This window comes from Tripterygium wilfordii, chromosome 7, assembly GCF_013401445.1.
Source record: "Tripterygium wilfordii isolate XIE 37 chromosome 7, ASM1340144v1, whole genome shotgun sequence".
NCBI classification, from domain to species: domain Eukaryota; kingdom Viridiplantae; phylum Streptophyta; class Magnoliopsida; order Celastrales; family Celastraceae; genus Tripterygium; species Tripterygium wilfordii.
Genome location: NC_052238.1, coordinates 180,263 through 194,523, shown reverse-complemented (window position 1 = coordinate 194,523; position 14,261 = coordinate 180,263). Strand labels below are relative to the sequence as shown.

Below are 14,261 nucleotides of genomic sequence, written 5' to 3'. Positions count from 1 at the left end.
CAAATGTTTAGTTTAGTTTAGTTTAGTTTAGTTGAGTAATCAAGGATACTAATAAAAAAATTACTCCGTTAAGTCATACTTCAATCTTAAAGATGAGTTCACGTCGAATCCCCAAGAAAAGGGAAAAATATATAGACGCCAAATATATTGTTTTACTTGTACGTATTGCATGATTGATAATGGCTCCAGTAATTTACTTGACTTTGGAACTTGGCGACACATTACATTGCATTAGAAAGTAATTAATAAACTTAAGATTCTACATTCATATCAAATCAAATCAAATCAAGCTCAGATACACTGAAATCAGATCCTTCAAATCAAAGGCATTCATTCGTGCACCAAATTTATCAACATCGATGGCCACCCACCACTGCCAGCTATATTAATAATAAGACAATTGCTCTATGGTTCAGAATGAATCCCCAACCCAACATATTATCTTCATCTTTTTAGTTCCTACCTTGCCTTGAGATTATAAACCACAAATATATATATATATATATATAAATTAAATCTAAATATGATTGATTCTCTTGTTATGACTTATGATGAGATGAGATCCTATAATAATACAAGTACGACAAATTTCGAAAGTAGTATACCGAAGCGATCGAATCAAACAGGTTCGAGGTTTTTATGATATTTTGACCAGTGTGTTAATAATAATAATTCTCCAACCTAATTAATATTAATTAATTAGGTGTTCCACCTTGGCTTTGGTGTTAAGACAGGCTTGATTGAGTTCTAAACACTAAACAATATTTCTGTAATAGAGAGAGAGAGAGAGCTAGGGCTCGTGCATTTTGTATTAATTAATTTAAAACTTTTTATTATTTTGGTAAAAAAAAAAATTGATCATATTCAGTTTAAGAGAAGCTAATTAATTGAGCTTAATTTTTGATGCCGTGGTGGACGGTGCCAGAAATGTCCGTGCGAGGAAGCTTCGTACCTTTGATTCGCCCACGAGCAGGCAAGAGAGAGATTGCCTCTAATTGCTACTTAATAATTGTACGTATTGATTAGCCCCAGTTTATGTTAATTAATCCGGGAACTCGTATAGAGAATATCCTTGTACAGTTGTACGTATATGAGCAATATAATAAAATAGATTATATATATATATGTGCGTGTACGCGCGCGCGCGTGGTTTTTTAGGTTATACTAACGTCGGATCGTCCTGCCAATAAACTGCATTATACACTTGTTTGGATTTTAGAGAATTGGTTCCATATATGCTGTTGCCCGTGTTTGGCATTGTCGTAGGTAGCTAGGAATTTATTCTTTTTGTTGTCAAGCTCCATGCATGATGCATCATTGGTAAATCCCGGATCACATGAAAGACCCAGCACTCGATCGAGTTGATGAGTCGAGGTTCAGTGCGGAAATATAACATAGAGTGATATTCACACACATTGAGCGAGACTTGAACTCACGATCTCCCACTTGATTTAAGAGTCACCACGATCAAATTCACTATCTCAATCTACGAGTCAATATGATCAGTTATTGAGTTGAACATAATTTGCTGCCATTAATCAGCAGTTGCTGTGGGACCGTGATTTTAAAGAATATATTAATACGGAGCAGCATGCCTGGATTTCATGGTCAGTGCTAATGTAATTGTTTACTGACAAAATTAATCAATTAACTGCACTTCCAATGCCCAGATTTGGGAAATGGTGCTGTACTTAATTGTTCATGATCTATCAACATGTTCTCAATTATTAATTTATTATTGTAAATGAACTGCTAAGAGGTAGTAGTAATTTGTGATTATTCCTCTGGATTTAGTAGTACAATATAATTGACAGTTAACCAACTCAACCATCCATCTCATCATTTCAAATAGATTAAAATATGCTAATTAATTTGGATGAAAAACTAGCTTTTTTAATCTCTAGTAGTCTAGTCTGTCCAATGTGCTTCATAATTTATCTTTGGAGCTAGTTAGCACATTGTATCCTCTGTATAGAAACATTATAAATATATATATATACATATAGGCGGCTTAAGTTAATTACATTTAGAAGGAAAGGTATGTACACCAATTAAGCAACTAATTAAGTAATTAACACCCGTTATAAATCAAAATAAATTAATATGATCCAGTTATAGGGCATTTTTGTAATTTGAAAATACGTCCTCAATGAGAACAGATGCTCCTATATATCTCCCTCCACCTCTGTCTCTCCGGTCACACATTCAAAGTGAAAACGGGAAAGAAAAAACACAACAGACAGTTTGAAACCTGAAAGAAACAGAGAGACTCGCTCGATCAAAAGACAAAAATGGGTAATAGCTTAAGGTGCTGTTTGGCTTGTGTTCTTCCTTGTGGAGCTCTAGACTTGATCCGAATAGTCCACTTGAATGGCCACGTTGAGGAGATTACAGGTCCGGTCACAGCCGCCGAGATCCTCAATGCCAATCCCAATCACGTCCTCAGCAAACCATGCTCGCAGGGCCAATTGCGTAAAATACTAATCCTCTCACCGGAGTCAGAGCTCAAGCGAGGCAGCATATACTTCTTGATTCCGTCTTCTTCGTTGCCGGAGAAGAAGAAGTCCTCCTCCTCCAAGAAGAGCAAAAAATGTAACCACAATGATTTAGCGGTGGAGATTTGCGATGTAAATTCGGAAAAGAAGTCCGGTCGTCGGGGTCGTCGGGCTAGTCGTGACATGGTGTGGCAGCCTCATCTGGGAAGCATCACAGAGGACTAACAGCTTTTTCCCTGATGCCGGAATCTTGTATTTGCAGTGGAGGCCATGGTTTAAATTCATTTTGTGGGGTTCTTTTTTTTAAAAAAAATAAAAATTTGTGGATAAAGATTTGGATTAATCTTGTTGTGTTGGGTCTGCATATAATTAAGGTGAGATCCTGAGATTGAGACATGGTCTGTTTCGATCAAGAGAGAAATGTGATGAATTGGTAGTAATAATTATTAGTCGAGGAAAATATTGTATTTACACCTCAAACACACAGTTGTAAATATGCTAATTTATTTCTTCTCTGTTTTTTTCCTTCTTCAGACAGTGGGGGTTATGACAAAATTAATTAACAGCTGAGAGTTCGACTAATTTTGTTTAGCAATACTAATCCTTGATTTTTCTTTATGTTGGGTTTTTGAAATTAAATTAATTCAGCTTAACAAGAGGTCAAGAAATAACCAATTATCTTTATAAGCTGTTTATCACATTGAATCAATGTAGCCATTACTTGGTTGGTTTCCATTTTGCAATTGATCAAAGGAACTGAATAATTAATCAAATTAGTGATTAGTTGGATTCTAAGTCAGTGTTTAAGGATATAAAGCAAGTAAAGAACATCAATGATTAGCATGATTTATGTCACCAAATCATTAAAAAAGAAGAAGAAGAGGTTTAATCATTATTAATTTATTGAACTTGAAACAATTATCTATCCAAGGTAAACAAGATTAGATTGTTATAATTGGAGAGAATGGGGGTGTCATGTCATCCACTTTTAGTGATGAACAGCTGTGATTAGTCAAATAAAGAGCAAAAAACTTGAACATCGGCACATCTCTAGCCATGCAAGTGCAAGTGCAGTCGCAGTCTCAGTCAATTAATAAAGTAAATCACCGATTATCTATTAATTAAGAACTTGAGGGTGGAGTCATGTTCAATTAGGTCAAAAATGTGCGCTTAAGCATATGTAATTTTCAATAAGACATTTCATTTACCAACAAAATCAAGGGAGGGCGTATTGGTTAACTACTTTATGATAAAGATTAATTAAGGTGCATGAAGTTTATTTTATTGTTTATAAGCTAACTTATTTTGAGAGCGAATAAACTAAACCAAATGAAACACTTAATGATAGAGACTAATGAAAGCTTATTTCATAAATATTAAAGCTTCAACCTTTCCGATTTGTGAATCTGAATAACTCCAAAACCTACCTTCCCACATAAAAATTAATAAATGCTGAAAAATAGCTGGCCCAAACATGTCCTCTGTCCTCACATGGATTCCCGGAAGTATTATTTATTATGCTCTCTCAACAAATTAATATTATAGTATTTTTGTTGATTAATTCGGGGACAACCACCCTTCATCGATTTAAGTTCTGGCTCTCATAAATTAATCTATGGATCTTACGTTTCCATCTCTACACTAAATTTAATTTCTACGTGCAGGGAAGATAAACTAATCAACTTCTTTTCAGCCTAGTATTTTATTGTAGCGGGATTGGGCTTGGCCTGATTTGCTAAAAGGCAAGCTAGAAAGATCAAGAGGATCCACAATACTGCCAAATGGGCCGCTATAGCCTTATGGGCTGATAGCATTCTCTTCGCTTGGAGACCAGACTCACCAGAGTACCAGACAGACCAGACCAGACCAGACCAGACCAGACCAGACCTCCATGATTCATGGAGCTCTAATCTAAGAAAGTGGCCACACTTGGGCATTGAATCGAGGGGTACTCGCAACCGCAAATTCATCTACCAGATGTCTGTGGTTTACACTCCCAACGTCACCTGCAATCTTTTGTTGTTGAACCACCAACACAGACGCCTCGCATTCTGAATCCGATGCCACCAGCATGTCTCCGAGGTACCCCAGCTCCGGAAACTCATTCCACTCTGTCAGTCGCATAAACAACGGCGACTCACTCGAATGGTACCTCCCTACCATAATCAGATGAAACGAATTCTCAACACTTCGAACCACACCAACTAAGTCTACGCTATCATTCACTAGCTGCTCCTTATAGATGTGATGCTTTTGATTATTTATAGAGCCCTTGAATTCGGCCACTGTATCACTGTCAAGCTCTCTTTCCAGGCTATGACTCCTCTTCCCGTTCATATCGATCACTCTTATCACTGTCACTGCCACGTCTGGGTGATTACTCATTCGTGTTGCCAATGCTAAAGCTTCGCGATCATCTGAACCGCCGATGAAAATTAATCCGATGTTGTAAAAATTTCGACACACAGAGGTCACCACGCCTAGGGTTCTTTTATCAACAAAGATTCCAATCGAACATGGAGCCTTGCGGATTATGTTCCGATTCACAATCCTCTGGTTTGCGAATTCCTCTGTTCCGTGGAGGCTCCACTGCTTGTGGAAAGGGAGGATCACCATTGAAACTCTCTTCTCCAATGCTAATGTACATATCTCATCGTGCATTGTTGCGTAAGGAGAGACTGCAGTGAACAGATTCACCATGAGAGTTCCGCGTTTTTGTAGCTCGAATTGTCTGAATGCCTTAATGATGTGATCGGACTGGTTTGAGTACTGGAACGAGTCCTGGTCCCGGTTGTCGGGCCTGTGATATATGAGGAGAGGGGATAACCGACCAGCGAGCTCAATGAGATGGACAATGTAGAAGCAGATGGGGTTAGAAGTGGTTGGATGGGAGAGTTTGAGGAGATTGATCATGGAAGGAGTGTTGTCTTGGTGGTATATGCAGGACAAGAGACGGAGCTCGGAATTGGAGGCGGCTTGTTGGATTGTTCTTTTCTTGCTGGACATGTACTGCTTTGATGGGTTGTAGATGAACTTCACTATGGGTGTGATTGTTCCTGTAAGTAACACCATTGACGCCAACATCATACTGTAAGATTGCTTGTCAACAATCTGCAAAATACAACAATTACACTGTTATGTTACTGCTTTATTCACACATCCATTTACATTCTGTACAAGATTGCCTGACAAGAATCTGGAAAGACGTTTATGCACAGGAATGCTAATATTTGAAGCAACTTTGTAAGAATATGCAAATATGCAGAGAGGCAGAAGACTGGGAACCAGAATTCGCCAACTATGCAAAGGCTTTTACAATTGAAAAATAGAGTAGAAGGCTTTAGAAAAGCAGGGAGAACCAGAAAAGATTCAAATAGTAAGGTTTATTGAAGAGTATCGCCTTATTGAGCGGTTGAATCTACCAAAAGAAACATCACTAGTAATTCAGTGTATGAGAAATTAAAGGAATATTATGTGGACTTACATAGAGTAGTGCTGCCTGCTGTAACATTAGGACGTCGGTGATGCCTTGGACACTCATGATAAGGCCTAAAGAGAAAGCATCCATTAGGGACATTTTGCTGTAAAGAGAAGGCAACATGGTTCCTAAAAGTTTCCCAACGAAACTACACAAAGCCAATAGCTCAACGATGCTGAAGGTCAAACCGTGAATGCTAGCGAGATCAATTCCAGCTCCAGTGAAGACAAAGAAAGTTGGCAATAGAATAGACGAAACAAAGGATTCAAGCTTATTCACCAATGCAGAGCCTAACGGTGGTCCGTCTGGCAAGGCAACACCCAAGATTATGGGTCCAAACATGAAGTGCTGCCCAATGATTTCACTAAAAAAAGCACATCCCAACATCATGAGAAATATGTAGAATATGTAGCTTTCCTTGATGGGCTTTCCTTCTGATGTTTGCCTAATCATCCAATGCATGATGGGTCTCAAAATACATACTATTGTCATCAACATAAGCATTGCAGAGAAGAACATCCATGGAAGTGAATTATTGGTGCTCCCGCGGTATTTACTTTGTCTAATAGTTAAGCCTACCACCATCCATATCCAAGTGGCTATTCCACTGATCATGGACGAAGATGCAGCTAACCGGCCAAGCTCTGAGTTAAGGAGCTTTAAATCAGCGAGCACGCAGCCAATTACATGAAATGAGCTTATACATTGCAATGCTGCCATGAAGTAGAGAGATTTTTCCACTCCTGGATCTAGCTTTACATTTTTCTTTAAGAGACTAGCCATGACCATGTTTATTCCCACTGGAAACAAGACTGTGAAAACGCCTATGGCCACCGCTTTCCTTCCTGTTCTACTTATCATACCCAAATCCATCCTGACTCCAACCAGGAACATGAATAGCATGCACCCAAAGAACCCAAATGTTTCATTGACGTAGAAACTTGTCCGCGGAAATAATTTGCCCAGGAAAGTATTGTTCTTGCCCCAAATTGTCGGTCCCATTAATATGCCAACCTGTTAATTGAGATTTGAGACAACGCAAAGTTAATCAGTGTCGAGAATAAAGTGATTTTTTTCTTTATTAATCTTATATTTTGAACATCTACAAGAATTAATCGCAAATACAAGGGGTAAATGGGCAGTCGCGCTTAAACAAGCAATTAATCGAACATGTTGTCTGCATTCCTCTCGAAAGAAAGAAGGAAGAGGAATAAGATTGGGAAAATTACCAGCATATGAGAAACGAAAGCACTCTCACCGAGAGGGGTGAGAATGAACTGTGCAAAAGCACTCAACAAGGCAGAGATAGAGAGCTGAGCCAAAAGCAATGGACCCCCAAACTCCAGTGGATTATCATGGTAGAAGACACCTCTAGATTTTAAACCTTGAAGTCTATGGCAAAACCAGCTACTATTACTATTATAACTTTCGCGCGCATTCACTGTTGAACCGATTGAATCATGCATGAAAACCCTGGTAGACATTGTTGACAGAGAAAGAAAGAGAGAGGTTTGAGAGAGGAGGAAGTGTGAATGGCCTTGAAGGATAAGAGAATGCGTGGACAGGAGGATCATGCGGTGTTCCTGAAACCTGACTTGTTTCTCGTAGCATTCTCTTTCCTCTGCCTTTGAAAGGTTGCCTACACCTGTCTCTATGGCATACTCCATGTATATATAAATGCACGCATGATATGACGCTCCAAAACAGTCCGTCTGTAATGCAAAACGTTACAGATCATATATTGGAAGGCACAAATTTTATGTGGCATATATATGCTGAAACCACTAGTTTGGAATCATAGGGAAATTGTAAGAGGATCTCAATGTAACAGAGTAGATCGATAAAATTATTTCAACCCCTAGGTCCATGGCTTCAACATAATCCTAACTTGTCTTGGCTACAAAATTCCTACTCAAATCCAGACATTCATGTGGATTGCAGCACATTTGTTGCAGAGCCAAGTCTGTAAGTATCATAACATGCACTGCAAAATCCCCAGCATTTTACCCTTCTCAATCTTAACCGGAAATTGAAACTTCAAACTTTGATCTTATCAATCTATTTGCATCCATCACATTAATCTACAATAAGAAGAAGCATACAGAAGAAAAATATGAAAGAAAGTCTCAAAAACACTCAACAATACAGCCAGAAAAAGAACTTGGGCAAATTTCATCATTTACATTTACATTTACAACTCGCACATTAGAATACAGTGGCCTGAAAGAATCAAAGAATAAGTGGATACAAGTACTCAACAACATGCCATCAATACTTGACATCATGACATGTTACTGAGCAACACCACGTGTGAATTGTACAACCAGAAAAACGACAGAAAAAAGGGAAAACCATATAGACATGTTACCAATCACCACCATTGATGGACTAGAACTCCAATCTCTCTTAGAGACCTAAGAAGATCCAAGCATTGAGAATACGTCTTCTGGTACTTAGTTCTCCTCTGCCCTGGACAGCATCTCTGCCATCTATTATAATGACACTCCAAGAACATCTCGTCAATCAAACAAATTGCCCTGGTCTCAACCAACCTCGGAATCAAATGAAACTCAGTCGCGTCCACATCCATTTTCATCACAATAAAATCACTCTCTGTAAACTCCTTTTTCAACCATTCTGCAAAATCAAACCCTTGAATCTTCTCTATATCAGCCATGTAATTTGCAGACGATTGCACTTGCTGAATCCTGCCCATTCCTCTACTTTTCTCTTCAAATTTCTTTCCAGGATTCCTTGTGATCTCAAAGAACAAGGTCTCATTCCTCACCCATGCAGCAAAGGGCAAAAGGGTTACACCCTTTTTCGTCCTGTACTCCTCATGAAATGCTTGGTCAGCCTCAATTGCATAAATTTCAAAGCTTTTGTTCTGCTTTGGGTATTGCTTCTTGAACCAATTTCCTATGCTTGAACCATAATTTCTTGCTCCCACATCTATGTATATGTATCTATTTTTGAAGGTAATATCCACCTTTGAAGTCAAGTACTTAAAGTTCTTTATGTTTCTTTTCAATGTAATCCATGGTTTCAGTGGTTCTTCTTCGATGAAAGGCTCAGCTTTCTTGATTATTTCACGTTTATACCCAGGAATTGAGCATTTAGTACCTCTACTGCCATTTTGAAATGAATTCATCTCCAGCTCTTTTCTCAGTATGATCTCTCTGATGATGGAAGAATCAAGACCATCCATTTCGCGTGATTTAACCAATCTACAGCAATTAAACAAATTGAGGAAAGAGTGCAAACTATACGCATCTTTTGCCTTCGTGTGGACCACCAGGAACCCGCCGGGTTTGAGCATCCGGCTGATCTCCGACGCAAATTGGACAGGATTTCTTGACTGTTCAACCACGCCGTTCCCTGAAAACTCGAAATCGAAGGTGTTTTCATCGAACGGCTGGCTATGTGCCCCCAATCCTCCCAGAATCAACGGCGGAGACGCTTTCTTGGCCAGGCCAATTGAATCCTTGACGCCAATCTCTCTCAACGCTTCCACGTCCTCGCCAATTAGGGTTCCGATGCAGAGAGACTTCGAATTAGGCGATAGATAACCCTCGGAGATCAGGTCACGAAAGATGGATGAGTAGTAACCCAAGGCCTTGCGGTACCTCTTGGTGGTCCAGACGTCAGGGAGAGGGACTGCTCTACTTATGGACACGGGTGTGGATGGAATAACTCGGTCTCGGACGCCGGGTCCGATTCTCTTGGGGAAGAAGCAGAAGTCACCGGAATCGCACGATACACCTTTGATTGTGACAGTGTATGCAAATCTGATGGCGAAGACGATAACGCAGAAAGAGAGGATGCGGAAGAGAATATTTCTTGCAAGGCCTGGTGTGGATGTGAGCAGGTCCATGACTTTAGCTTAGCTGTGGCCGATTGAACAAACGAAAAGGCTGTGCATGGAAGGCGAAGGGCATGATTTGAGAATAAAGGGTCGCCAAGAGGGTAAAATAAGGATTTAACCCTAATCCCGCTCTTTTTGAATGAGGAAGTTGAAGCACTGACACCTGGCAGTTATGCAATTTGTGCATATGGTTGCCGGGTGTGACGGACGGTTAATGTTTGCCGCCAAGGCCCAATGCTTACCCCATGAAATATGAATCCCTGTGGTCGTAAGAGGCCCACTAATTGGGCCCGTATAAGAAAACAACACTCAATCATTTCGGGCACTTATGTTGGGCTCTCAGTTTGGTTAGCCCAATAGCTATAATGGGCACTGGACCCAAGGGGGTATTAAATAGCATTTGTTTTGCATGATCTTGGATGAATCTTTGATCATTTTAGTTTCTATAACGATTTGTTGGTATGCATATTAATTAACTATATCAATCACAGTCCAGTAAAATTAAACGGAGCTAAATCAATATTGAAATTCAGTCAGCAGCGAAATCCATACACTAATCACTTGAGATAGTTTTGTGGATGAATCTCTTTAAAACCAAATCATAAGGACTCCTGAGGTCATCAGTTCAATTTTCACTTTTGAAGTTTGAACAATATCCTTGTGGGCACGCGTTGGGTTTTGTCACAACTTACATATTGCAGGTGATAAACTTTTGTGCACGCTGACCTAACGGCTCTAGTGCAAATCCATATCAGATATCCAAATGACAAACTTTTTTTTTTTTTAAAGGATCCAAATGACAAACTTGTATCATATCGTTTTCGGTTAAAAACATATAACTGAACCAACAAAATGAATGTGGAATCCACATGATTCATGATTCAGTTTACCCAAAAAAAAAAATCTACATGATTTCTATTGACTATATATATAAAATTTGAATAGAATGCGGACATATCCTAGCTTTATTGTCTCTCTATCTCTTTTCTGTTCTTTTGTTTTTGTTTTTTTTTTTTTTTGCTGAAAAAGATAATTTCTACAAGAAACTAATTTGATTGTGTGATAGGGGGACCTCATGTTGTGTATCATGAGACCTCTCCCTTTTCTCCTAGTCCTAGAACATTGTGGATTTGTGAATTTGTGAGTAGGAAAGGGATATGTTCTAGATGACAAGCCACCTTGCACCAATGCATAGAGATTAGAAACATTAATTAAAGGTCTCTCTTCTTTTGAAAATTTCCAACGACTTTAATGAAACAAAAAATATACTCTTTATTTATTTATTTATTTATTTATTTACGGTAACTAATATCTTCCCAGGTTTTGTGCTTGTGAGATCTAAAATGTGCTCACTATCTATGCTTAATAATTTCAAGTTTCCATTTTATTATTATTATTATTTTATCGGTAAAAATTGGAGGGTTTTCATTGGATGTCCAGTCCCCTATAAATAAATACTACTATTCCAATTTCCTGCCATTTTGTGATTATCTTTAATTTTTCCATTTTCACAATTTTCCAAAACCCGTTGCCAGTTTTCAGCCGCCACTCAGTCAAACACACGTGTTTTGACCAGAAAGAGGCACATCCACATACATATACGTACATACACACACAGAGGAGAGGACCCTCTTCCCCTTCATTTTGCCAATAGTCAAATCTTCCTCTAACTTTCCCAGAAACCCCATCAGAGAAAGTGAAGACGCAAGAAAATTATTACGTGACCATCTCTCTCTCTCCATATCTTAACATTCTCTGCCTCCATATATCCCTCTAAGAACCCCTCTCTCTCTCTCTCTCCCTCTCCTTGCAATCCATGGCCTCTTCTTCAGCTAGCTTAGACACTTCTGCAAACTCCTATTTCACTTTCCCTACACCCAACCCCTTTATGACCACCTCCTTCTCTGACCTCCTCGCCTCACCCCCCTCCGCCGGCGTTGACACTACCGGAAGCGGTAAACGGCGTGGATTATCGGATCGTATTGCAGAGAGAACGGGGTCTGTTGTTCCAAAATTCAAGTCTATTCCTCCTCCTTCACTGCCCCTCTCTCCACAAGCCGTCTCTCCTTCCTCTTACTTTTCCATCCCTCCTGGGTTGAGCCTAGCTGAGCTCCTCGATTCCCCTGTGTTGTTGAATACCTCAAATGTAAGATTTGCTTAATTTGCTGTGGTATGATTTTGTTTTTGATGACTTTAAGGTTTCTGATTTACATTAAAAAAAAAAAAAGGGTTTCTGATCATTGTGCTTTTTTGTGCAGATTTTGCCATCTCCAACTACTGGAACATTTGCAGCTCAGGCGTTGAATTGGAAGAGCAATTCAGGCAACAATAACACTACCAACAACAGTAAATTTGTCAAACAAGAAGACAATAACTACTCGAGCTTTTCCTTCCAAACCCAGACAAAACCAGAGATGATTCAAACGGTAAGTAACAAAAAAATTTCACTACATGTCAACGCCAAGTCTTTTTAATGTTCATTTCCTTGATATTTTTATCATTTATTGAAATGGGTTTCCCATTTTCAGTCAAAGCAACAACCATGGAATTTTCAAGAACAAACTAAACTGGACACGGTGAAATCTGAATACGCTCCTGTGAAGAACTTCTCCTCTGAAATTGCCACAATTCGAACCAACGATCAGAACAACAGAGCTTACCAATCTGATTATGGAAACTATCAAAATTCAGTAAGAGAACAGAAAAGATCAGAGGATGGTTATAATTGGAGAAAATATGGACAAAAACAAGTGAAGGGAAGCGAGAACCCAAGAAGCTATTACAAGTGCACATACCCAAATTGCCCTACAAAGAAGAAAGTTGAGAGGTCTTTACATGGACAAATAACGGAGATTGTTTACAAGGGTAGTCACAACCATCCTAAGCCTCAATCTACCCGGAGATCATCATTATCGTCAGCTAATTCTCATGCAATCCAGGCTTCAAATGCACCCAATCCTATCAATGAAGTCCAGGATCAGTCCCTCTCTCTATCACAAATGGAATCTGTTGCGACACCAGAGAATTCATCAATATCAGTTGAAACTGACGATTTTGATCGGAGCTCTCAGAAGAGTAAATCTGGTGGAGGAAATGAGTTTGATGAAGATGAACCTGAGGCCAAAAGATGGTAACTTTTCATCCAAATTAATAGTAGTTATGGTTTTTTTTTTTTTTATAAAATGTTTCTTGTTTTTCATGTTCTCTTACAAAACTTTCTCTATATATATTTTTCCCAGGAGAAGGGAGAGTGAAAATGAAGGCATATCAGCTGTTGGAAGCAGAACAGTGAGGGAACCAAGAGTGGTTGTTCAAACAACAAGTGACATTGATATCCTTGATGATGGGTATAGATGGAGGAAATATGGCCAAAAAGTTGTCAAGGGAAATCCCAATCCAAGGTATATAAGCTCTTACATTCCATTCTGTTATTCTTAAGAGCATTAATCCTGAATCATATCTCCTTTCAGTGTCAAACTCGATGCGATCGGACCTTATTTTAAGTTCTTAGATTCAATGTATTTGATAAACTTTTCTTTGCTAACTCTTGTATCCCATTCCATCCCAAATGATGAACTGCAGAAGCTATTACAAGTGTACGTATCCGGGATGCCCTGTAAGGAAGCATGTAGAGCGAGCATCTCATGATCTCAGGGCAGTGATCACAACCTATGAGGGCAAGCACAACCACGATGTCCCGGCTGCTCGTGGCAGCGGCAGCGGCAGCCACTCCCTCAACAGGTCTTTGGCCCCGGACAACAACCCATTAATTGCTACGAGGGCTCCCTCCAGCCAGACAAGGGTTCCAACAGCTTCTGATGGACAAGGACCCTATTCAGTGGAGATGTTTCAGAGCCCAGGAAGTTTGGGGCTCTCAGGATTTGGAGCGTACATGAATGAAGCAATGGAGTATGAGAATGTGTTGTTCTCCAGAGCCAAGGAGGAGCCAAGGGATGACAATCTGTTTATTGAATCCTTGATATACTGAAAACTTTGCAGAGACACAACTTTTGAAGGTTTGGAAAATAAAGTCAGTTGGTGTTTTTTGGTTCATTTGGATTATTTATTATGTTTATTGTATTTCCACTTCTATAGGGGGGGTATTTTATGATGTATATTAAAATGAAAGGTGTCATTGATGTAGGGATCTTTAGCTTCATATGTATATTTTTTTTTTCCATTGTTTTGGGGGTGGTGCACGGCCTCAACTCAATTCTGTATGAATCTGTTGATTTTATTTATTTGTTTATTTAAATTAAATGAGATTGTCATGAAATCTTAGCCTAACCTGAAAGTCCATTGGATCATGATCATGTGTAGTTGCTTGCGTCATTGATCACATCATTAAGTAAAGGTTTGAATGAGTCAAAAATGGGGGGAGGAGCTGCCTTATTGCACAAGTTGGTCAAATGTCAACTTGCAG

General features: G+C 39.2%; 4 protein-coding genes across 4 annotated transcripts; 2 read left to right on the top strand and 2 right to left on the bottom strand.

Moving 5' to 3' along the window:
- Positions 1 to 2,205: 2,205 nt before the first annotated feature.
- Positions 2,206 to 2,795, top strand: LOC120002936. Its single transcript, XM_038851792.1, has one exon. The coding sequence runs from the start codon at positions 2,292 to 2,294 to the stop codon at positions 2,718 to 2,720; it is 429 nt and encodes a 142-aa protein (XP_038707720.1). The 5' UTR covers positions 2,206 to 2,291; the 3' UTR covers positions 2,721 to 2,795.
- Positions 2,796 to 3,976: 1,181 nt separating this feature from the next.
- Positions 3,977 to 7,574, bottom strand: LOC120003029 (cation/H(+) antiporter 15-like). Its single transcript, XM_038851922.1, has 3 exons — positions 7,203 to 7,574; positions 5,980 to 6,987; positions 3,977 to 5,606 (listed from the first exon to the last, which is right to left on the bottom strand). Exons 1-3 carry the CDS (start codon positions 7,545 to 7,547, stop codon positions 4,407 to 4,409), a joined length of 2,553 nt encoding a protein of 850 aa, XP_038707850.1. The 5' UTR covers positions 7,548 to 7,574; the 3' UTR covers positions 3,977 to 4,406.
- Positions 7,575 to 8,289: 715 nt separating this feature from the next.
- Positions 8,290 to 9,847, bottom strand: LOC120001969. The gene has a single exon (XM_038850500.1). The coding sequence runs from the start codon at positions 9,845 to 9,847 to the stop codon at positions 8,345 to 8,347; it is 1,503 nt and encodes a 500-aa protein (XP_038706428.1). The 3' UTR covers positions 8,290 to 8,344.
- A 1,635-nt stretch (positions 9,848 to 11,482) lies between these two features.
- On the top strand, positions 11,483 to 14,125 carry LOC120002982 (probable WRKY transcription factor 26). Its single transcript, XM_038851867.1, has 5 exons — positions 11,483 to 11,984; positions 12,097 to 12,264; positions 12,367 to 12,968; positions 13,078 to 13,239; positions 13,421 to 14,125. The coding sequence occupies exons 1-5, from the start codon at positions 11,655 to 11,657 to the stop codon at positions 13,824 to 13,826; spliced, it is 1,668 nt and encodes a 555-aa protein (XP_038707795.1). The 5' UTR covers positions 11,483 to 11,654; the 3' UTR covers positions 13,827 to 14,125.
- Positions 14,126 to 14,261: the final 136 nt, after the last annotated feature.

What these genes read in the sequence shown, in the direction of transcription:
- LOC120002936 (XM_038851792.1), top strand. Translation starts at nt 2,292, where the DNA reads ATGGGTAATAGCTTAAGGTGCTGTTTGGCTTGTGTTCTTCCTTGTGGA.
- LOC120001969 (XM_038850500.1), bottom strand. Translation starts at nt 9,847, where the DNA reads ATGGACCTGCTCACATCCACACCAGGCCTTGCAAGAAATATTCTCTTC.
- LOC120002982 (XM_038851867.1), top strand. Translation starts at nt 11,655, where the DNA reads ATGGCCTCTTCTTCAGCTAGCTTAGACACTTCTGCAAACTCCTATTTC. An exon ending in TGTTGTTGAATACCTCAAAT is followed by an intron (nt 11,985 to 12,096) that starts GTAAGATTTGCT and finishes TTTTTTGTGCAG; the next exon opens with ATTTTGCCATCTCCAACTAC. An exon ending in GAACCTGAGGCCAAAAGATG is followed by an intron (nt 12,969 to 13,077) that starts GTAACTTTTCAT and finishes TATTTTTCCCAG; the next exon opens with GAGAAGGGAGAGTGAAAATG.
- LOC120003029 (XM_038851922.1), bottom strand. Translation starts at nt 7,547, where the DNA reads ATGATCCTCCTGTCCACGCATTCTCTTATCCTTCAAGGCCATTCACAC. An exon ending in CTTTCGTTTCTCATATGCTG is followed by an intron (nt 6,988 to 7,202) that starts GTAATTTTCCCA and finishes CTCAATTAACAG; the next exon opens with GTTGGCATATTAATGGGACC. An exon ending in AGCAGGCAGCACTACTCTAT is followed by an intron (nt 5,607 to 5,979) that starts GTAAGTCCACAT and finishes TGTATTTTGCAG; the next exon opens with ATTGTTGACAAGCAATCTTA.